Source organism: Vidua chalybeata, chromosome 1 (genome assembly GCF_026979565.1).
Source record: "Vidua chalybeata isolate OUT-0048 chromosome 1, bVidCha1 merged haplotype, whole genome shotgun sequence".
NCBI lineage: Eukaryota > Metazoa > Chordata > Aves > Passeriformes > Viduidae > Vidua > Vidua chalybeata.
In genome coordinates, this window is record NC_071530.1 from 2135907 (window position 1) to 2158920 (window position 23014).

At 48.8% G+C, this 23014-nt stretch overlaps 1 protein-coding gene across 1 annotated transcript in view; it reads right to left on the bottom strand.

The window, feature by feature from the left end:
- The window catches only part of WNT9A (Wnt family member 9A), a 54296-nt gene that overhangs the window by 15393 nt on the left and 15889 nt on the right, over positions 1–23014 (bottom strand). The window contains exon 2 of the mRNA XM_053944696.1: positions 1235–1494. Within this exon, the coding sequence (XP_053800671.1) occupies positions 1235–1494 (260 nt within the window). The remainder of the gene's footprint in view (positions 1–1234; positions 1495–23014) is intronic.

The following is a 23014-nucleotide window of genomic DNA, read 5'->3' on the forward strand; positions in this document are numbered from 1 at the left end:
CTTGAGGCCCCCCAGACTCACCTCTCTAGAGGCTCCCCAGACTCACCTCTCTTGAAGAGGCCCCCAAGGCCCACCTCTCTTGAGGAGCACCCTGAGACCCCCTAGACTCACTTCTCTTGAGCCCCACCAGACTCACCTCCTTAGAGGAAACTCCCCCAGATTCACCTCCCTTGAGGAGCTCCCCCAGACCCACCTCTCTTGAGGCCCCCCAGACCCACCTCTCTTGAGGAGCTCCCCCAGACCCACCTCTCTTGAAGAGGTCCCCAAGGCCCACCTCTCTTGAGGAGGCCCTCCAGACTCACCTCTCTTGAGGAGCACCTTGAGACCCCCTAGACTCACCTCTCTTGAGAAGCTCCCCCAGACCCATGTCTCTTGAGGCCCCCCAGACTCACCTCTCTTGAGGAGCCCCCCAGACTCACCTCTCTTGAGGAGCTCCCCCAGAACCACCTCCCTTGAGGAGCCCCCCAGAACCACCTCTCTTGAGGAGCTCCCCCAGACCCACCTCTCTTGAGGAGCTCCCCCAGACCCACCTCTCTTGAGGAGCTCCCCTAGAACCACCTCTCTTGAGGCCCCCCAGACCCACGTCTCTTGAGGAGCTCCCCCAGACCCACCTCTCTTGAGGAGCCCCCCAGACCCACCTCTCTTGAGGAGCTCCCCCAGACCCACTTCTCTTGAGGAGCCCCCCAGACCCACCTCTCTTGAGGAGCTCCCCCAGACCCACTTCTCTTGAAGAGGCCCCCCAGGCCCAGCTCTCTAGAGGAGCTCCCCCAGACCCATCTCTCTTGGGGCCCCCAGACCCACCTCTCTTGAGAAGCCCCCCAGACCCACCTCTCTTGAGGAGCCCCCCAGACCCACCTCTCTTGAGGAGCTCCCCCAGACCCAACTCTCTTGAAGAGGCCCCCAAGGCCCAGCTCTCTAGAGGAGCTCCCCCAGATCCGCCTCTCTTGGGGCCCCCCAGACCCACCTCTCTTGAGAAGCCCCCCAGACCCACCTCTCTTGAGAAGCCCCCCAGACCCACCTCTCTTGAGGAGCCCCCCAGACTCACCTCTCTTGAGGAGCTCCCCCAGACCCAACTCTCTTGAAGAGGCCCCCCAGGCCCAGCTCTCTAGAGGAGCTCCCCCAGACCCATCTCTCTTGGGGCCCCCAGACCCACCTCTCTTGAGAAGCCCCCCAGACCCACCTCTCTTGAGAAGCCCCCCAGATCCACCTCTCTTGAGAAGCCCCCCAGACTCACCTCTCTTGAGGAGGCTGGCGCGGTAGCGGCCCTCGAGGGTGCAGTTCCAGCGCTCGAAGCGGAACTGGTACTGGCACTCCAGGGCGCTCATGCTGATGGCCTCCATCAGGGTCTCGGCCACGCCGGGGTCGCGCCGGCACATCCGGCGCTGCTTCTTCTCCAGCTTCAGGCGGTCACACACCTTGTAGTGGGCCTTGACGGCCGCCTCCTCCATTTCCGAGGTCAGAGGGAGGATGGTCAGGGGTTCGTTCCCCGTCAGCCTGATGAGAAACACAGGGACACCACGGTGAGGGCAGAAAAACAAAAATGCTGCAAGGTTGGAAGGGACCTTCAAGATCATCGAGTCCAACCCAGCCCCAACACCTCAACTCAACCCTGGCACCCAGTGCCACATCCAGGCTTTGTTAAACACACCCAGGGATGGTGACTGCACCCCCTCCCCGGGCAGCCATTCCAGAACTTTATCACCCTTTCTGTAAAAAACTTTTTCCTGATATCCAACCTAAACTTCCCTTGGTGCAGCTCGAGGCTGTGTCCTCTGATTCTGTCAGTTCCTGGAGAAAGAGCCCAAGCCCAGCTGAGCACAGGCACCTTTCAGGAGCTGTGGAGAGTGCTGAGGTCAGCCCTGAGTCTCCTTTTCTCCAGGCTGAGCACCCCCAGCTCAGAAGTTCTCCCCTGTGAGGGTGGTGAGGCCTTGGCACAGGTTGCTTAGAGAGGCTGTGGTTGCACCATCCCTGGGAAGTGTCCAAGGCCAGGCTGGACACTGAGCAAACTGATCTAGTGAGTGGCATCCCCACCCAGGGCAGGGGCTTGGATCTAGATGGTCTTTAAGGTCCTTCCAACCCAAACCATTCTGGGATTCTATGAAATACAGCCTGTGATAGAAATGGGGTCAGTGGTGGGATCAGGATCTCCCAGCTGAGCGTCCCTGTGGACTTGATTTTACAGTGGGGCTCCTCACAGTGTGTGTGCAAGATGGCAGCAGGAAAAAGGTAAGAGGAAATAATTGTATTTATGCTCCCTACCAGCTCTCACAGAGCTTGTTTGGACATAAACCCATGGCCACCTCCACCACAGGTCTGTGTTTAAAACTGAAAGTCAAAAGAAATCATTCCAGGTGCCTCACTGCATGAACTTGGGGAATGGCAAAAATACACGAGCACCACTGCCACTGTCCTGGGCATCAAGAAAAAAATCTTTTTAGCACGTCAAGCAGAGCCAGAACCTGGCTTGGGAAGGGACAGAGGATGCTCTGTCCCATCAAAGCCCAAGAGACACCCTGAGAAGGCACAGAGAGCCACCCTACCCTCAGCAGAGGAGACCCTGACACAAAACCCAGCGAGCCACAGCCCGAGCTTGGAGAGCAGGATACACTTTCCAGGAGATGCTGCCAAAAGCTTTTACAAGACAGAACAAGCTCAAAACCTAAAAAAAAACCTCCAAAACCCAAAGAAATCCATGCCCCTTTGCCTGGTCCCCTCCCTCCCCTGCCTTCTCCCAGCACAAGGCCCTTGACTCTACAGTGGGCAACAAAAGATGCCAGCGGACTGTTCCCGGTGTCAAGTGACGAGCTGCTGGAAAAGGCCCAGGCTGGCATCGTCCCCAGGAGCACAGAGGCTGCAGGAACATCTGCTGGGCTCAGGAGAGCTTGGTTGGCCAGGCTGCTGTAAGCCCACTCTCCTGGCTCTGCCCTGCCCCGGCCAGGTGCCAGTCCCCACAGTCAATGGCAATCACTCCCCGGGCTCGCACAGGACCTGGAGACACATTCCCCAGCCAAAAAGGAAGAATGGCTGAAATCCAGAACTGGGAACACGCTGGAATGTTGCAGTCCTGCACTGGGGAAGGTTGGGGGCTCGGACATGTCCAGTGCTGCAGAAGCACTGGGAAAAATGGGGTGATGGGAATGGGGAAGGAGCACTCCCTCAGCCCCTTTGCTGGAAACCCCTTAAAGCCCCATCTGTGCTGCAGGAGCAGTGATTTGCTGGCTTTAATGAGTATTTCTCTCTAATCAGTGAGATGCATCCTGCCAGCAGCACAGGGACTCCGAATGCTTTAACTCCCAAACCTTGGTGCACAATGGGCATAAAATCCTGACCTGAGTCCCAGCCAGGCACATCCAGTACAGATCCAGTCATTACTGAGGCATTGATGAGGTGATTTAATATCAGATATCTCAGGGAGGGAGCAAAAATGGCCGAGGTGGGATTTTTAGAACAAAGATGGGCAGGAAAAATGTTCTCCTTCAGTTACATTCAAAGGTATTGATATCTCCAGAAAAACCCTGCGGTGCTAAAAGCACAGAAGGATTTGTGGGAAACATGGAAAAATATCCTCCCTCAAGTTTTGCTCCCCCACAAAGTAATAATAATAATAATAAAAAAAAAATCTGAAAGGCCAAACAGCAAGGTCTATTTGAAGCATATTTTAACCCTTTCATTTCTGGTCTGTCCTGGCTGCTCCCCAAGGGGAGGGGGACATCACCCAGCCTTGGTGCCTCGTTAGCCAAAGCTCCCATGAGGCTCATTCACAAGAGAGGTGCCTCAGTGTGAGCTCCACTGGAGCAAAGATCTGTAACAAAATCTCCAGGACGTTCATTCCTGGCTTTCATGGTACTCTAAACATTCATTCCTGCAAACTTTCATGGCTGGCACAAGAGTCCCTCAGCTGGCAAAGGAGAGGGAGGGAGGCATCCAAGCATTTCCTAAGCTCCCTCTCCCCATTTTTTTCTTTCCAACTGAGCGGGGATTGTTCACCTAAATGGTCTGGAAAAAAGCTCCAGGGATCCTGTAGCAGATGGCTCTTGGAGTGAGGAGGGAGGTGGGAATTGATCCTGCAGCCAAGATTTCTGCAGAGCAATTGGTGATTTTCACCCTCTTCCCACCTTTCCCCCTCAGGTGCTTGGCTTTGGGATATTTCAAATTACACTTTCCCACAGATCAGCCTTCCAAAACTTGCTGACAGCAATCGTGTGTGTATCTCCAACAAAAGTCACCTAAACACACACAAAATAAAGATCCGGGGACCAGCAGATGGTAGGAAATAGGACTCGTGGTGCTTCACAGTGCCACGACTTTTCCACAGCTGGTGGAAGAACAATCCGTGTAACACCATGACAAACAGGGATCTGCCCATTGCTGCCTGCACTATTGCTCAGGAGCATCCCTGGAACAAGACAAGGAGTAAATCGAGGGGGAGAAGGGGTTTTCCCTCACCAGCACGCAGAAACTCTGCCAGGTGAAGAGCAGAAGCCACGCACACAGACCCGCACACGCGTTTTCCCTTCGGGGGCCCTCAGCTCCGCGCGCACATTCCAGAGGCCCTGGGAACAGGGGTGAGGTGGCACTTTCCAGAGTGGCATCAATAACAAAGCACAGGCAGCGCCAGGGAGAGCTGCCCCACCTGACACGCTGCTGCATGGAACCCTTCTAATCCCATAAAGCCCTTTTATGCAACCTCAGCTGAGTGAGGTCCTGTAAGGCAACGGTGTCAGTCGGACGCTTTCTCAGCTCCTCACAAAGGCCAAGCTGTTCTTTCCAAGGAAATGTTTCGGGGGGGGGTGTGTGTGGCTTTTTTTTTTTTGTTTTTTTTTTTGTTTTTTACACACCCAAGCCACGGCTCTTATGATTGAACTGCCAGCCAGAACCCTGTGATTGTGTTATTTTGCTCCAAGAAGGGGCTGAGTGGGAGATGGAATGGACACCTCTAAGTGGAAAAAGGTTGAAACTGGATGATCTCTAAGGTTCCTTCTAAGCCAAACCGTGTTAAGCTAGATTCCAAAATTCCAAAGGATTGTGTGTGTCCACCAGGAACCTGGAGAGAGAGAGCAAACAGCTCATTGCACACAACCCAGGAAGCTTTACCTCTCTGGAAGTTAACTCTGAGAGCAACATCAACCTCCAGAGTCAAGAGACTGTTCATAGAATTCAGGATTTTGAATTTCTGCTTCAGAATTTTGCACCCCGTGGGTCCCTTCCAGCTCAGGATGATCTGTGGTTTTTGACCTAATCAATTTTGACCTAAACCAATTTCTGCTCTGAGTGCAACATCCAAACCTCAGGAAGGACCTGGCTGCCCTGTGCCACACCCACCACGCCGAGAGGAACCTTTGCAGCATCATTTCTGCTATTCCCATTCCAGTTCCACCAGTCTGAAGCCAGGAAATCAGAAGGTCTATCATTAATTGATGGAAAAAGCAAGATCCATCTGGTTTGTACACACTCTACTGGTGTCACTTCCTTGGTTGTGAACTTCATCTCAAACATTGCTAATTACATTTTTTTTCCTGGAGTTCAATCACCCAAGGATTTGGGAGAGATCCCAAGCAGAGCCCTGGCCACTGCACAGGCCAAGTTTTATCTCTGACATCATGGAATTATTGCCCTTCCAAGAGGCAATTCAAGACAGATCCTGCTTCCCACTCATCTCAGGGGTCAAGAGTTTTTATGGCCTCATCAGCTCACACTTCCATCAGTGGCCCTGGATTTTCCCTCGTTTAAGTGGGGACTTTCCTGATGAGGATTTGAGCAGGATGAGGCAGATTTAAGGCACCTACACAGACCTGTGAGTGCACCCTCATTTTTGAGGTGCTCCAGAGTTTCCTTTGCAAGTGCCACTGGAGATGGGATCCAAGGCGAGCTGCTCCCTCTGCTATTCCCATCTGGAGTGACAGGGCTGCTGAAATACTGCATTCCTATCCCACTTCCTCCTGGATTAGGAAATTCCTCTTTGGTCCATCTGTACAGTGACTGAATTGATTCTAGTTCCAGTTTCCACGTGAATTTTCTCCTGTGGAATTGCCACACTTCCAGGCTTTTTTCTTCTCTTTCCACCACTTTTCCTTTAATAATTAAAAAAAAGCTTCTGGAAAATTGACAACTTGACCACGAGTGTTCACTACAACACCTAAATTAATGATTGCACAGCTCAAGGAGCCTGAGTTATGCCGGACACCAGACCTATATTATTTTATTTTGCACCCAATAACTTCCAGTTGCTCTCTCTCCCATCACCACATTCCCACGCTGTGAATCTTTTCCAAATTGATTTATCACACTCCTTCTCCCATAAAGCTTATTGAATATTTGAAGTATAAAAACCCAAAAGTCCAAGGAAAAAAATCTGAATTTCAGGGTGAGTGATAAAGATTTTATATTTGGAAGAGGATGATTTTATATTTGGAAGAAGAGTATTTTATATTTGGACATGGAAGGCTCAACCACCTCATTCTGCACTGTCTTGTTTGGGTTTTCAAATGTTTACAGTTTAAAATGCCCACATGAACTCTAAAATATCCCAGATCTCCTTATATTACAGAAAAATAAGGCTGTGGATTCTCCAAACCTCAGGCTTCCAAAATGAAATCTTAGCAAGTGTCCACAAAGATTGTTCTGTCAGAATTCTCCACTTCTACCTCATCCCTTTCCCGTTGTAATTTTCCCAGTGATCCCCTGACAGGATGTTGTGACATTGTGAGGGTCAAGGAAGGTGACAGGAGGAAAAGTGTTTTTCCCAGCCTGAGGGAATCCAAAACCACCCAGGCCTTTAGAAGACAGAGCTGAACCCCAGCCAGAAATGAAACCCAGCTTTGCTAAAACTCATCTTTGCAAGTTCCACCATCCCTCATGGCCCTGCCATGTTCTCTTCCCTCAGGACCTTTCCCAACCAGCTCTGCCCTGGGCTCACCTCTCCCTGTCATTGTCCCCAAACAATGGGGCCTTGCTGTGGGAGACCACAGAACAAAGCAATTGGAAACTCCAGCAAAGAGCTCAGCAGTTCCCATCACAATTACGCCCCAATGGAGTTTTGATCCTTATCTTCCTCTCAATAGCCTGGCCAGGGTTTCCTTTAGGTGACAACCTCTCAAATGTCACTTCCTCCTTAGTCAGCAGTGCCCAAATCTCAGTTGCAGCTTCTACAGGAGTCACAGCCTCCAACACAGAGGCTACTACACACACTGAATCACAGAATTCCCAGAATGACCAGGTGGGAAGAGACCTTCAAGATCATCGAGTCCAACCCAGCCCCAACAGCTCAACTCAACCCTGGCACCCAGTGCCACATCCAGGCTTTGTTAAACACACCCAGGGATGGTGACTGCACCACCTCCCCAGGCAGCCATTCCAGAACTTTATCACCTTTCTGTAAAAAACTTTTTCCCAATATCCAACCTGAATTTCTCTTGGTGCAGCTGGAGGCTGTGTGCTCTGGTTCTGTCAGTTCCTGGAGAAAGAGCCCAAGCCCAGCTGAGCACAGGCACCTTTCAGGAGCTGTGGAGAGTGCTGAGGTCAGCCCTGAGTCTCCTTTTCTCCAGGCTGAGCACCCCCAGCTCCCTCAATTGTTCCTCACAGGTCTTACTACAACGTTACACACTCCCAAAAACACAAAGTAGTAGTGAGAGGGCCTTCCAAGCTCGCAGCATCCAGGTGAGAAGCAGCCAAACCCCACAGCCCTGCTCCAAAGGAGAGCATGTGCTTGATAGGTTTTTCTAGTGGAAGGTTCTGGGATTTTAGGATAGAGGGAAATCCTCTAAGGCCCTTGGATCAGCTTCTGAGCAATGGGAAGGAGGAGGAGAGAGGACAAAAGCGACAGCACAGGGGAACTTCCAACCCAGCAGATCCCACTTACCAGGGAAGGAGGCACCAGTCTCCTTGTGGAATCTGCTCAGATTTTTGGGGGGCTTTTTTTCCACTAATCTCCTTGTGGAATCTGCTCAAACAGATTTTTGGGGGGCTTTTTTCCACTAGTCTCCTTGTGGAATCTGCTCATACAGATTTTTGGTGGGTTTGTTTTTTTGTTGTTTTGTTTGGTTTTTTTTTAGGAAAAAAGGTGCAGATTCTTGTAGGTTTCAATCATTCAAGCTTTCTTCAACCATGCCTGCATAGATCCATACGGTGGCTTCCTGAGCCTCCTCTCTGAGCATCTCAGGATGGGCATGGAAGGATCCACAATCTTGGGTCTCACCCAGAGTTATTCCAGCATCCAGCAAGAAGGGAAAACAACGGCTGCTTCTGGACAAAAGAAACCAATGGTGCAAACCTCCAGCTTGTCCCTTTCCAACACAGCTTTCCTGAATGCTTCCAGCACTCAGCAACCACTCTGATCCCAAAGTCCTTTTTGGATGCTACCACAGAGTTTCCCATTTTAGATGTAGATGAAGCTCGCATGGAAGTTGGGAGATTTCTCCAGGCTGCTGAACACAGAGGGATTTCCCCAGGCCTTACTGGGGAGAACACTGGGCTCCTACAACCAGCAGGTTTTTAAATCAGTTCAGAAGGGATTTCTCTGGGAATGGGATGGTTTTCTCCCAGATACAGGACAGTTGCTGCAGGTATAAATAAACTTCCATCTGACTTCCTGCCAAAACACGCCCTCACCTTCCCCTGGACAAATTACCAAAAAGTTTGGCATGTAACATATAAAGGAAAAAAATCTCTCAGGATGAGCAGGGAAGATGTGAGTCAGTTCAGCTGTGGAGGGCTGGAGATGTTCCCATTCCTGCAGAGGACTTTATGGCATGGAGGTGCCACGAGGAGCAGCTCTTCTGGCACCGTGGCCATCAGGAGCACCACGAGGAACTCCTCCAAGCTGCTGCAGCATTCCCCTCTCCTGCAAAGCAGGAGGCCTGCACAGGCTATGAATCACAACTCACTGAAGGAAGGATGTGCCTTCCCTTCTCTCCAAACTCAGAGAGATCCCACAGCAGAGGAAAGAATCAATTTGGGGTCTTTGGTGCTGCACCTGAACCACAAGGCTGAAGAATTTCTCCTCATTCCCCCTCCTCTCCTTACACCAAACCTCATTCAGGAATTTTCCAGCCCATCAGAGCAAAAGACATTTTGATTTTAGGTAAATACCTCAGCCCCAGGATCTAATTCCCCTGGAACAACCCACTCTGTCCACAAACAAGCAGAAGCAAAGAGAAAGAGGGCGGGGAGGGAAAGGTTGTTTCCTCTCCCCTTCATCCTCTCAAGAATGAAACAGCAATCAGGGAGATTTACAAAGGATTTTCAACCCAGCGGTGCCAGTGGAATGCACGGGGCAGGCAGCAACAGGGGCTTTCACTGCTGATTTAAGAGGCATTAGCTCTGCCCCTGGCAGCCTGTGCCAGGAATTATCCCCCCACACCATCCCCTCCTTGGCTGGACAGCTCCTGGACCCCTGGTCCAAACCCCTGCTCCTTGTCCAGCCACTGCTTGTTTTTATTTAATTTATTTTTTAGCCTAACATAATTTCTTTTGGCCTGGAGCCTGCTGCAGCAGAGGCAATGAGGAGCTGGGAGTTTTGATGCAGGGAAGCAGGAAAAGGGGGAGCAGTGTGATGGAAGATGAAGAATTAACCTAGAGAAGAAAATAAAAGGTTTGTTTTAACCCATTAACTCCACGTAGTCTAGAGGGGAGGGAAAAAAAAAAATCAAAACCCCAAAGAGAGAGATATTTTCAGAATATTGGGGCTTTTGTTCAGGGTTTTTTTCGGGGAGGGGGAATAGTTTGTGGGTTTTGGGGTTTTTTTTTTTACACTACTGAATATCCTTTCATCTCAGGACCTCAGCTCCGTCCCTGACACAGGGTTAGAGAAATTCATGCTCTCAGGCACAGGGTGTGATTTTTGAGGTGTCCTGTGCAGGGCCAGGTGTTGGACTCAATCCTTGCAGGTCCCTTCCCACTCAAGATATTCCGTGATTTTTAATCTAAAATTGGGCCAAAAAATGACATAGAAGACAAAGGACATTTCTAGATGCCACTTACAGAAAATATGCATCATCACCCTGCCTTGCTTTCGAGCAGTTTTTGGTGGGATTCAGGACCAGGAAAGGACCACAAATGTCATGGATCACGTGAGAGAACACAGCAAAAGAATTTATACAAGATTTTAAAGACAGGAGACCAAAAGAAGTGGCTCAGGGGCTCAGTGGTTTGAGTGTCTTGTGCCATACTTGAGCCCCAAGGAAACTCTGATCCATCCGCTCCTACCACAAATCCCAAATTCCTAGAAGCCAAAATGTCATCTATAAACCTGCAGAAATAGCTTTGATTTTCTGTTGCAAGCAAAGAAAATCCCAGTTCATGATCTTTCTCACCAGCTTCCCTTATCTGGGAAGAGTTGCACAGAACAAATGATACTTGGCATTTGGAATCTAAACAAAGAGCCCCAAAAGCCCCATAAATGTTTGTTCCCTGTGCTTCTTGCACTGATGCTGCTTTTTATTTATTCCAGCAGGTTTACCGAGAAAGAAATCGGAAAACACCACACAGGGGGTAAGGACATTCCTTCAAAAGGGTAATTTGAAGGAATTCCAGTTCCCAAAGAACCTCCTGCTCGTCCTTCTGGCTCTCTACAGCTCAAGCTCCTGACACAAGGCCTGACCAAATCCTGCAGATCCAGCCAGGGCTGGAAGCTCCACAGGGACAGCTCTGCTCAGGGCAGTGCAGGGATCAGACCTTTTGACTCAGACCAGGCACAGCATTAAAAAAAATAAAAAAAGAAATAATAATAATAATAATAATAATAATAATAATAATAATAATAGGCAGCCATGGAGAACGGAACCATTTTTCCAAAGTGCACATCATTAAACGTCAAGGCTCGCTGCCAGCAGATGTTGTGAAGCCCAGAATGATGAACGGACTCCAAAATGGATTAAACAAACTCAGGAGAGGGAGGTTCAGCCAGTTGGGTGATGAAACACGAGGCCTCAGGAAGCCTTTAAAGCACAGGCTGCCAGCAGCGAGCAGGACACGCCAGGAGCCACATCACTGCTCCCAGCTCTCCTTGGACCCCCCAGAGGTCCATGTCTGTCTGGAGAAACCTTTGATTTGACCCCAAATGGCAGCTGTTGTGTCCCCAACCACCTGCAAGAAGCTTCTTGCTCCAGCCACAGCATTTGGACATTTAACATTGAACCCATCTGCACTCTGGAACCCTTTGGATGATGGCAGGAACGGCCCCAGAGGTGTCAAGCACACAGCACAGATATTTTTGCAACTGGGGCCTTCCAGGGCTTAAAGGAGTCTTATAAAAGAGAGAGATTTTAGAGAATAATAAGAAAGGAAGATGGTGAGTTTTTATCTTCTTTTTTGCCAAGTTCAGGATTAAATGTGTGAGATGGAATTTCATGTTGGGACTGAGATGTTTATCAGTTCTTATCTCTGCCACAGCCTCACAAACCCTGAGTTCTGCAGCCCTTCACTCCAACAAACTAAAAATGGAGCCCCATCTCTCTCTCTGCAAGGCCTTTTAAGGATCAACTGTCCCATTGAGAAATGACACCTGAATTATTTTTACTTTTAACCCAATAACCAACCACCCGTGCCCGCAATGGGGACTTTTTTATCCAATTACACAAAACCACCCAAACCCATGGAGAAGGAGGAGGAGGAGGAGAAGGTGAAGGAGAAGGAGAAGGAGAAGGAGAAGGAGAAGGAGAAGGAGGAGGAGAAGGAGGAGGAGAAGGAGGAGGAGGAGGAGAAGGAGAAGGAGAAGGAGAAGGAGAAGGAGAAGGAGGAGGAGGAGGAGGAGGAGGAGGAGGAGGAGAAGGAGGAGAAGGAGAAGGCGGACTGGCCTCCACCCCAAAACCTCCAAATTGCTTTTTATCTATTACTATATTCTAAACCCTTAAACTCTAACTTTTCCACCATGAGATATTACATACTTCTATCCAAACTATACACTTGTAATCTCAGTTTTATCATTCCATTTTGGAAGCCTTCTCCATGGCCTCAGGTCAATGCAGTGTTCTCTTGGGGGTCAGTGCCTGTCAGCACAGAAAGCCCAAAATTCTCAGCAGCCAGGGTTTTGAATGGGGGGAATGGTTTTAAATACAGAAGAGAGATTTAGATGAGGTGCTACGAAAAAGTAGCTGGTGAAAAACAGGTTGTCCGGAGAAGCTGTGGCTGCCCCATCCCTGGAAGTGTCCGAGGCCAGGTTGGATGGGGCTGGGAGCAATCCCAGCACAAGGCTCCCAGGTCCCCAGCACGGCTCCCACCCACGGCAGCCCCGGGCACGCCGGGCTGTGGGCACGGCTCGCACGGCTCCCGCGGCCATGTGTCAGTGTCAGTCTCCCCCTGCCAGGGAATGCATCTCACTTCCCACTGAATTCCCGTTTGTCTCCCTCACACCTCAGCCAGCCCTCTTGTCCACTCTGAGGGGGTGAAGGCTGCCCAGCTCTGCAGCAGCCTGGGCCTCTCCCTGCCTTATCCCATCTGTGAGATAAATTGTGCCATCCTGAACACTGCCCGGTCTGTTCCCGGCCGATGCTGCGGCCACAGAGCTGCCCTTGCCCAGACCACAGAGCCTGGCAGCCAGGGAAGAAACTCCTTGGAGCCAAGGCAGCAGCTTCCCTGGCTGCCTGGAGATATCCCTGTGCACACACACGCGCTCCAGCAGCACAGCAGCTAAAGAGAAAATCAATTTTACTCTCCAGACAACGCAAATGAAATTAAACCTCTGAGGGAAGCACGGCGAGCGCAAAGAGCTCGTCGAGTTCATTTGGACAGAAAAACAACTGGAGAATGAGCTTCTTCCTCCTTCCCCAGCCCTAGTTTTACATCCAGGACCTGGAGGTCCCAGCTGGAAGCAGAGACTGGCTCTTGGTCAACTTCTGGATAAATGACAACTTCTAGAAACAAGCATGTGGATTCAGGGAGGAGGAGTGTCAGCTCCCCCTCCCCTCCCAATGTTACCAGCCCCTATTAGATATCCCTGGGAGGTCAGCTCATGGAGGATTGGGATGGTTGGGCGGTTTGACACATCATCTCAGCTATTTTGGGAGCAGTTTACGGGTCTGCAATTCCTCCCCTGCGCAGCCCTGATAGCTTTTCCACTCTAATGTCACATTATCCTCGTGGCAGGTTTCAAAACTAAACAGGTGAAAAAACAAACATTCAGGGCACTGGACAGAGCAGGATGCACCAGAGGCACTGGGGTGATGGGGTGGTGGAAGTTTATCCTCATCCTGAGCCCCAACAATTCCCAGGTTGTGGGAATCCCTTGTGAGCACAGAGGTTGATTCCTTACAAAACAACAGGAAGACACTCAAAGGCTCTTGCAGGAAACTCATCCCACGACCAAAGGTGTCCTGTGAATGACTTCCTGAAGGAGCCTTGCAGCCCTGAGGCTTCACAAGCCTCAAATGGGACTTCAATGGTCAAACCTCCAACTAAACAAAGCAGCTCTGGCCGAGGATTCAAACTCTAGTAAGGATGAGCCACCAGTGCAGGGGGATCTGTTCTTGCTGCTGCATCCTGGAACAGGTTCCCAGGAAGTCACCAGCAGCACAAACCATGTTCTGCTCCAGATTCAGGAGCACTGCGTGGTCCTTCCTTCCCCACCACCCCCTGAGTGCTGCTCCTGCCCTGGGGCTCCCCCAGCCCCCAAAGCCCTGCTGGTCCCAGCAAGAGGAAAAGGGAAAGAACAAACAGGGTGAACATCAGCCCTCAACCTCCTGATGTTCCTCCACCACCACCTTCCTCCAAGGGCTGCATCCAGGCCCAGTTTTGTGGAAGGGAAGCAGATCCAGGGACTGGGGTTAATCAGAGGGGACAAACAGATCAATACTGATGTTTTTAACAGACCTCAGCTGCCTTTCAAATGTGACTTGACTACAGAACATTGGCAAGGACCTCAGCCAGACCTACCCTGGCCAACACTTCAGGTGAACACCCTCAGGATACTTGCTGAGTTCAGCACATACCTGTTGTTTTTTTTTTTTATACTACATAAAGTCTGTCTGAACAAAGAGCCACATTAACCAAAGTACCCCAGGCCAGGGAAAGCCACAGTTTTATTCTGTGGACTGCACAGCATCCATAAGAAATGGGAAAAAGAGAGAGAGCCCCTTTTTTTTTTTTTTTTTTTTTTTTTTATACAACGATAGGATAAGCAGAAAGAGATTTAAACTAAAAGAGGAGAAACTTTGATTAGATTCAAGGAAGAAATTCTTCCCTGTAAGGCACCACACCCCTGGAAGTGTCCAAGGCCAGGCTGGATGAGCCTTGGAGCAACCTGGGACGGCAGGGGGTGGAATTTTAAAGTCCCTTCCAACCCAACCTCTGATTCTCTGATCCACTTCAAAGCAATGCATTTGTGCGCAGTAACTGAAAGGAAAATCTTTTGTGCCTTGTATTACAGCAGCACGTGGGGCACACTCCACCAACCAGTATTAAGGAAAGCATTTCCTTCCTGTATTGATCACCCACCCACCCCACAAAGTGGCATTAAAAAGGCAGGGGGGAGGACAACAAGCCAAGTGTTATACATAGCAAATTCTGATTAGATTATGAAACTTTAAGAAGATCTTAACAAGTGGACAGTGTGCATTTTACATAATTAGCTTGTTACTTATAAATGCCTGCCATAGTGCCAATGGCAGATTTTCACCACCTAAAATAGCCTAAAGCTGTCGGATTCAAGAGCTCCTGCCATCCCAATTTAGATCAACTCAAACACACAAACCACGAGGTGGTTTCGTTACACCAAGATTAAGAATTGAATCGGCTCTTGTGTGCCTGGATGGTGGAAGGGGTAAAAGATTACAGAGGGCAAAGACACATTATGTCACCGTGTGCCTTGCCAGCCCAGTCCTCACTGAATGTGGCAGCTGTTCCTCACAGTGTTTTGGGAGATTTCGGGTTACTTTTGGGGGGACAGAGCCTGGCTTTAGGGCTGGATGTGAAGCTGTGGGATGCCGCAGCTGCATCCATATTCATGGAGCTGAGAGCTGCTCCCCAGCTCTGTGAGACTCATCCTTCATCAAACTGGGGCTGTTCCACTTCAATTCCAAGAACCAGCTTGGAGCAAGCCTCGAGTTACAACCGCTGCCTAAAAAAGGTGACCTCAGGAGCAGCAGGGCAGGTAAAGAAACCATCTGATTTGCAAGCTGGGGGTGTTTGAGAAGGAAGTCCCAACAAAAGCAGAGCTACACCGTGTTTTTCCTCTGCCAATCCTCTGCATCCCTGCAGTTAAAGGGAAAAACATTTTAAATTCTAATTAAGAAGTGCAAGAAAATGTTATTCCTCTGCCAATCCTCTGCATCCCTGGTGCCTGCAGTTAAAGGGAAAAACATTTTCAATTCTACTTAAAAAGTGCAAGAAAACAGGATAGGAAGTATCTTGAGGAAAAACCCTCATGGGAAGAGTGTCCACAGGTTTAGAGTTATCCCAGCAGATAAACATCATCCAGAACACCTTCAATCAATCTGTGCAAGTTCCCATTTCCTAAAACAGCCATCAAAAGCTCAGAAAAGCAGCAGAGCAGAAGGGCAGTTCCTAAATCATGAGGTTGTATCTTCACCTGCTGAACAGGACTGAGATCAGTCAAGCTGCCATGCTCTAACTCTGGGTCCTTTCAATATCCCACACTGGGCATTTCCAAGTCCCAAAGAACTTGAGGAAAAAGGGAAATGCTTCTAGAACCCTTCAAGAGAGCTGGAGAGGGACTTGGGACAAGAGATGGAGGGACAGGACACAGGGAATGGCTCCCACTGCTAGAGGGCAGGGATGGATGGGAGATTGGCAAGGAATTCTTGCCTGGGAGGGTGGGGAGGACTCGGCTTGGAGCAGCCTGGGATAGTGGAAGGTGTCCCTGGCCATGGCAGGGTAGGGGTGTGAGATGATTTCTCCTTTACCCTTCTAATCCTCTGAGTGATTCTATGATTTCCCTTTGTCGTAACAGTTTTACTCTTTAGACCTCAGAAATGGGGGATTTTGGGGGGGTCTATTCCCCAACCAATCTCCAGTACAGGGTTTGAATAACTTCCTTTAGAAAGATTGCTGAGTTTCAGCTGAATGGAGGGCCTCAGGTTTCATCTGTGAGAAACTACAGTGAGGCCAGAAGTCCCAGCTGAGAGAGATCCCAAGAACTGACACATTTGGGAAAAGCCAACCCGTGCAATTTCTGCACTCAGCACAGAGCACTGACCCAAGAGGATGTTCTGCCTCGCAACATAAATTGCTTGTGTTGAAAATACAGGATCCATTCCCAATCCAGGCCTGGACAATCCGTTCTCTAAATATTCAGAGGCATTTAGCTGACATCTCATTTGAAATAATTATCTGCATCCCTAAATTCCTCTGAAAGCCAGAATGCTACAGAATCCATCTGTGAAAGAGATGAAGAGATTTGAAAGTTTGAGGTCTAAATTATTCCTTGAGAATTCCTTTGGGAACTAGGAGTGGAAGAAGCAAAAGGAACAAAATCATTACAGACAAATTACCTATATTTGAGCCACTCAAGGGCCAGGAAACATCAGCATAATTCTATGTATGCAGTAGGAAATCAATTCTATTAAAAATAATAGAAAAATGGCCATCCTCTGCAAGGCAGCAGAATCCTTTTCCACATTCCCATCTTTTCTTAATTCCCAAAGGACAACTAAAGGGAAAGGAGGCAGTGGGCAATGGGAGGAGGAAACTCATTATTGAGAATTAAAATTCATTCTCATAGTGTCACAATAAAAGGCAAATTCAGGGAAAGAACATTCACAGTTGTTCCCAAGTCATCAGTATTCCTCATTTTCCAGGCTTTAGGTTTCCCTGGTGTGAAAAACAAATATAGGATGACCTATAATAATTCCAAGTACTCCAAAGTAATGAAAAGAAATCTGATTTTCAGCATCAGGAGGGATGCTGGAGCTAGTGGACTCTTGACAGCTTTCTCTGAGCTCTGTGTCTCAGACAGCACCTTAAAAACACCCACGAGGACCCAAATGTGTTTTCCATGGAATACAGAACATGGATAATGTGTTCTAAATCAGCCCTGGGGCCAGGCAGTTAATGAGAACAGTAAAGAAATATTCAGTAATTGCCCATTCACTGAGAGAGGCGAGGAATTGCAGAACAAACCTTGCATGGAATCACGGGACAAAATTCCATGGCAGGGTGCAGGCACGGAGGGGATGACTGAGGTAACTCCTACACTTCTCCTCTGGAGCTTCCCAAATTAAACTGCCAGCTCTTAATTAGCAGTAATTGTGCAGCAAAAGGTGTCTCCAGATACCCGAGGTGCTGGCATTGAATCACAGAGTACATCTGGATTCACTTGCAGATGCACTTTGGTGGCTTTGCTCAGTTTTTCACGGGTTTGCCAGGAATTGTGTCCAGCACTACAAGGGACAAGCAACTTCCAGGGAGTCCAGCCTGTACCTGAGGGTACAGACACACCAGGGAAATCCTGGGGTCTGAATAAGTAAAAAGTGAATTTTTTGACGACACGGGTGGAATTTGTCCAATATGGAAGCACAACAACAAGGGAAATAAAAATTAAATAAGGATTAAAACCCCCACATTGGGTATATTCCACAAGCACGGCAGCTTTGCTGGAAGCCTTCACAAACAACCTGAATCCTCCTTCTCAGTTCAGCTCTTGATATTCCAAACTGAGCAGGGGTAAAGAACACTGAGAACCCCTCTTGAACTACTCCATCAACAGATGCTCATTAGAGCTAATCACAACCAGAGCAGCCCCAGCCCGAAATGGAGTTTCCATCTGTCTCCAAAATGCACGTGGGCTTAGCTGTACAAATCCCACATCCCACCTATTTCTGTGGATCTGGAGACTGAGTCATTATTCCCAGGAGGATACAGGGCACAGCTACATGGAGCCTATCAGAATTAGAGTTAATAAGCTAAAAAGATTAAAAAGAAAAATAAAATCAGAAGGATCTAAATTAATTTTCAAGTGTCACAAAGGTGATCAGCTATAGAGTAAAATCTCAAAAAAAAATATTAATAATAATACTGGAGCAAGAGTGGACTTATATTCCCAATTAAAAATTAAAATAAAAACTTGCTTATGAATAAATCTCCTCAGCAGGGAGGATAAGCAGAAGCAGAGCTGCCCACTCAATACATGAAGATAATTCAGGGCAAAAGAAGTTAAAATCTGTCTGAGCCTTGCTTGCACTCCAATGTAGCCCGAGTCTTTTTTTTTTTCCCTGAATCCTGTGGCAAAACATATTTAAAAAGAGGGTTACGAATGTAAATTGAAGGGAAATTCAGGAGATTCAAAGAAACTTGGAGTTTAAGCAGACACAGAACCCAGGGTGAGATCTGCCTTTGGTTTTCTTGGACTAACTGAATCAGAATTCCCAGCTCTTTCAGCAAATCCTACACAACCACGTTGCTGAAGCAGCAGCTGAAACCCAAGAGCTCTGTGACAAAACTTGGCCACGTCCTTCGCTGGGAGCCGGGATCACATTCCCCAGCCCCTCTCTCCGTCTGAGCCCGAGACTTTCCCGCTGGCCCCGTGTCAAGAGCCCTGTCCCACTCCCAGCCGTGGTGGCTCCCCTCTGCCAGAGCCTCCTGCCAAACCTCCCCCAAGGCTGGGGAGGCTTCCAGCTTCCATCCCCCGGCCCTCATATCCCCAGGGACACCAACCCGCATGTCCCACACCTCGCTTCCTTGAAACCCCGCGAGCGATGCCGCGGCCCGAACCGCGGGAACGAGCACGGCGGGAGCTTTGCGCTCCCCAGGGTGACATTTGTTTTCCTGGTGCTGGAGAAAGGAATCCCTCCTAGTTTACCCCTGCCCAGCCCCAAAATGGCAGCGGTTGAAAGTGCCCCAACAATGTATCGCTCACGGGCAGCTGGAGCAATGAAAAACACTGAAACCAGAATCATGGGGACACGTTGTATAGGGAGGGAAGGACTGGGAGATGTTCACTTCGTTGGTACAGGTCTCGGGATGAAGGGAGCAAGCATAACCCATCCTAGCACAAAAATATTGCTATTCATCATCAAAATACTCTTTCTATTAATTTCTTCCACCCTGTGTCACTTTAAGCAAGAACTCAAGGCTGTTTTCCCAGGATCATGACTTCCCACCCAACTTTCTGCTGAAGGATATCCACATCAAGGGCTTTGACATTCCAGTAATAAACCCTAATCCATTCGAGAGCTGTCAAGAAGCAAAGTGAAGTTTAGCAAAGCAAATGGCAGCTTCAATGCCCAAAGAACACAAAGATAAGAGGAAAACCTTTCTAACATAATTTCTTTGTGAATCAAAAGCATTCTTCACCCTGGAATTTTCCTCCGAGGTAAAGAGGGCCATGCCACTAATTAGAAAAACAAAACCCTTCAAGTTTCCAAAGCATTTCAAGTGATAAAACCCAAATTAGAGCCTGAAAATAAATGACAACAGTAATATGCACACACTTGAGAGAAGAGGGGAAAAAAAAAAAAACAAACAAACCAGATATAAACCTACACTGGAAAAATCTTGCACTTAAGTGTAGCCAAAATGCCAGTTGCTACATGTCACATTTGGGCGCTCCAGGCAACGCTATCACAATGGCTAACAGGGGCAGGCAGAGCTCCAAGACCTAAGTCCAAAGCCCAAGAGGACACACAGATGCTCCTCGGAGAACAGTGATGGCATCTCAGGCTTTTTGCAGAGGCTTTCACACACGTTCAGCATCCTGAGCAGCGGCGCGAGTCAGAGCAAGGCTGCGACCTTTGGGACGCCGTTCCCGGCTAATCCTGCCTGAAGGAGGGCCCCAGAAAACATTTAGATTGAAGGATCCGTGAGATTAAGATGTTTATCCATCCTGTGTCCTGCACAGTTGGGATTGCAGTGTCTGCTGGCTGCACGAGCTCGGGAGGACCAAGGGCCAAGAATGAGAGAGGGGAAGGATAGCAACGCTAACAACTGCGCCGAGTGTTTGCTGGAAACCTGTCCCCAGGCTGCAGATAAAGGAGTAAAACAGGATCAGGGGAGATTTTCCCCACATGGAAACACCTTGGGAGGCTGAGCTGACACAGCTGTTGTGGGCAACAAGCGAAGAGCACAGTGTGAGACTCTGTAGGGTGGAATGTTTAAGTTTTACAGATGTTTCTACCTGGCTTTGGCCAGGAAAGGTGCCATGAACCCCTACAGGTCACCCCAGGCTATCAACAGCCCAAAGATGACTCAGAACAAATGTTAAGGTCAATTAACTCCTGCTCTAGCTGGAGAAACCAACTGTATGCAGAGCTGAGGGTCTCCCTCCAATTCCAAACTGGAAGGGCATTTGGCACCAGAGTCCCAACAGGGAAACCTCATGGAGACACTCAAATCACAGAATATCCTGAGTGGGAAGGGACCCACAGGGATCATCAAGTCCAACTCCAGCCCTGCAGAGATACCCCAAAAATCCCAGCCTGTCCCTGAGAGCATTGTCCAAACGCTCCAGAGTTCTGGCAGCCTCAGGGCCGTGCCCCACCACCCTCTGGGGGAAGAAGATATCCAACCTAAACCCCTCAACAGCTTCGTGCTGTTCTTCTGGATCCTGTCACCGGTCACTACGATGCCTCAGGTTTGAGCTTTTCTATTTTCACATTCTCTGCTGGTTTAGTGTGTGGGTCTGAGCTTCGTATCAGGGGATGGTGAGCTCTGTGCACAGAGCAGGGAGACAAAACAATTCCTGCTCCAGCTGGGCACCAAGGACAAATGATCCAAATCTCAGGCCCAGGAGCACAAACAGCGTGGGCTGCAGAGAGAAAAACAAGCAGGATGGGAGTGCCTGGGCTAAAGCTGGAATGGGACAATGAACTGCAAGGTGCAAATGGAGCAGAGCTGATCCCAGTGAGAGCCCCCGGGAGCGCTCGTGCATTTTGGGACCATTTTGGTTCATCTTGGCTGCAGCCCTGGCTGGGTTCTGGTGCTGCCCAAGGTGGATCCATGGAGGAGATCCTTTGAATAAATCCCTGCTTTATTCTTTATCTCTGTCCAATCTCTGTTCTAGGTCAGCCTGCACAAGGGATCAACTACAGAGAGGAGATGAGAGCCTGCACCTCCAATTCCCTCAGGAGGAAGCTGTTGACTGCTATCCCTGCAGGATAATGCTGAGCTCTTCCGAGTTCACAGCGAGGGAATGAAGGTCTCCAAAGCAACTTCGGCCACGTGCCACAGAAAAACACACCTTGGACAAACTGGAGGAGAGTTCAGGTGATACAGTGGGAGGGAGGATGAAGACAGCAGCAAGATGTCATGGAATGGAATGCACATGGAATTCCAGTGCACATGGAATGAGGACACAGGGATTCACGGAAAAGTGGCCAGTAAAAACTTTTCTATCCCACTATCATCCTAGAATAATTATAATTTGTAGAGTGTCCGTAGCAGTTTGCAAACTCCAGGTTTAGGAACCTCACACAAGACAATCTGGGTCACAAATGAGGGGACAGCACAACTTGGATCCAGCACAGAAAATCCACACCGAGCTACAACAGCACTGCAGTTCCTAGAGAGGCTGTGGATTCCCCATCATTGGAAGTGTCCAAGGCCAGGCTGGATGGAGCTTGGAGCAACCTGGGATAGTGGAAGGTTCCCTGTCCATGGCAGGGGGTTGGAATGAGATGAGCTTTGAGATCCCTTCCAACCCAAACCATTCTGGAATTCTACAGAGTCATGCCTTTGGATGTTGCATGGCAGGAGATCCATGAAGGAATAGGACAAGGCAACCACTGCTTCCAGAAAATTTCTGGCCCAATACCTACTGTGGCTCACTTAGGATGATGGGAAGTGGGTCCTGGGCAAGGATGGTCCCTGATAATTCTATGTTCTTCCACATTTTGTCATAATAAGTGGATGGGTGGATCAGAGAGAAACCACTAGACATTCCCCAGCAAGGTTTTACGGCTTCCAAAAAAAAACCCCAACCAAAAAAGCCCCGAAAAACCCCAACACCAATTCCACACTAAAGGTCCCAAAGCTTGCGAGGCAGGTTTAATTTTAGAGCACACTCATCGGATTTGCTTACATAATTTTCTTGATTTGGAAAGCTTTTTATTTTCCTTAGTGAGAAAAGCTGTCCAAATTTATCACATTAAGTAGGGGGCTGCTTGCCCAAAAGGATCTTAAAATACATTGGCTGCGATTTTCCTTTTAAAGTTTGCATATCACAATTAGGGCAACATGGAATTAGAGCAGCTTTAAAGGGTGAGGTGGGAAAGAAACCATTAGAAAGGACAAATCCTCACCAAATTATCCTGGCACCTAAATGCAACAGCCCTCAGGTTGTCCAGAGGCTGCTGAAAACAGGGCAGCAAGAGATCAAGAAGTGTTCCAGTGTGAACCCATTAAGCAGGATGTATATAAATCCCACAGCAGAGATTTTGAGTGATTTTAAGAGTTTTCAGTGATTTTTGAGAACATCACCTTTCTCTTTGGAACTACTGGGGAAGATGTTGGCTTCATCTAACTGGGCAAGAGCTTGGTCAGCAAAGAAATTTCCCCTTTGGATCCTCCAAGTCACAGGGACAGGAGCTGGCAGCAGCTGTGATTCTACTCCAGATGTAATTCTGCTCAGCTCCTCCACCCAACCACCACTTGACCACAGCAAGAACTCATGAAGTTCTTAGCTTCTTCAAACCTTCCTAGGTTTGTTCTTCCCAACATGAAACCACAAAAAGCCACAAAATCCATACACCCAACATCTCACTCAATCCATTACTCCCAATTTTGACACTGATTTGTTCATTTTTGTAGATGGAAGGTGAGGACCTCCTCAAACAGCAGAGCTTCCATCCCTGTGGAAAAACTGCAGGAGTAGAAAGAAGGGGGCAACTTACACAGAAAACACAGAAAACCTCACCAACCCCATGAATGCCACAGGTCAACATCCCTCAGATTGAAAGTTTACAGAAGGAAAAATTCAATTTAGGTGTTGCCAGGTATCTTCTACCTACTGAAAGCCCATTTTTAGGGCCACTCCAGCAGATCCTTTATCCCCCTGCCACCCAACGGTCGCAGCAACGCACGATGGAAGAAGCGGCACGGCAAGTGAAATAATTTCATTTGGGTCTAAAAT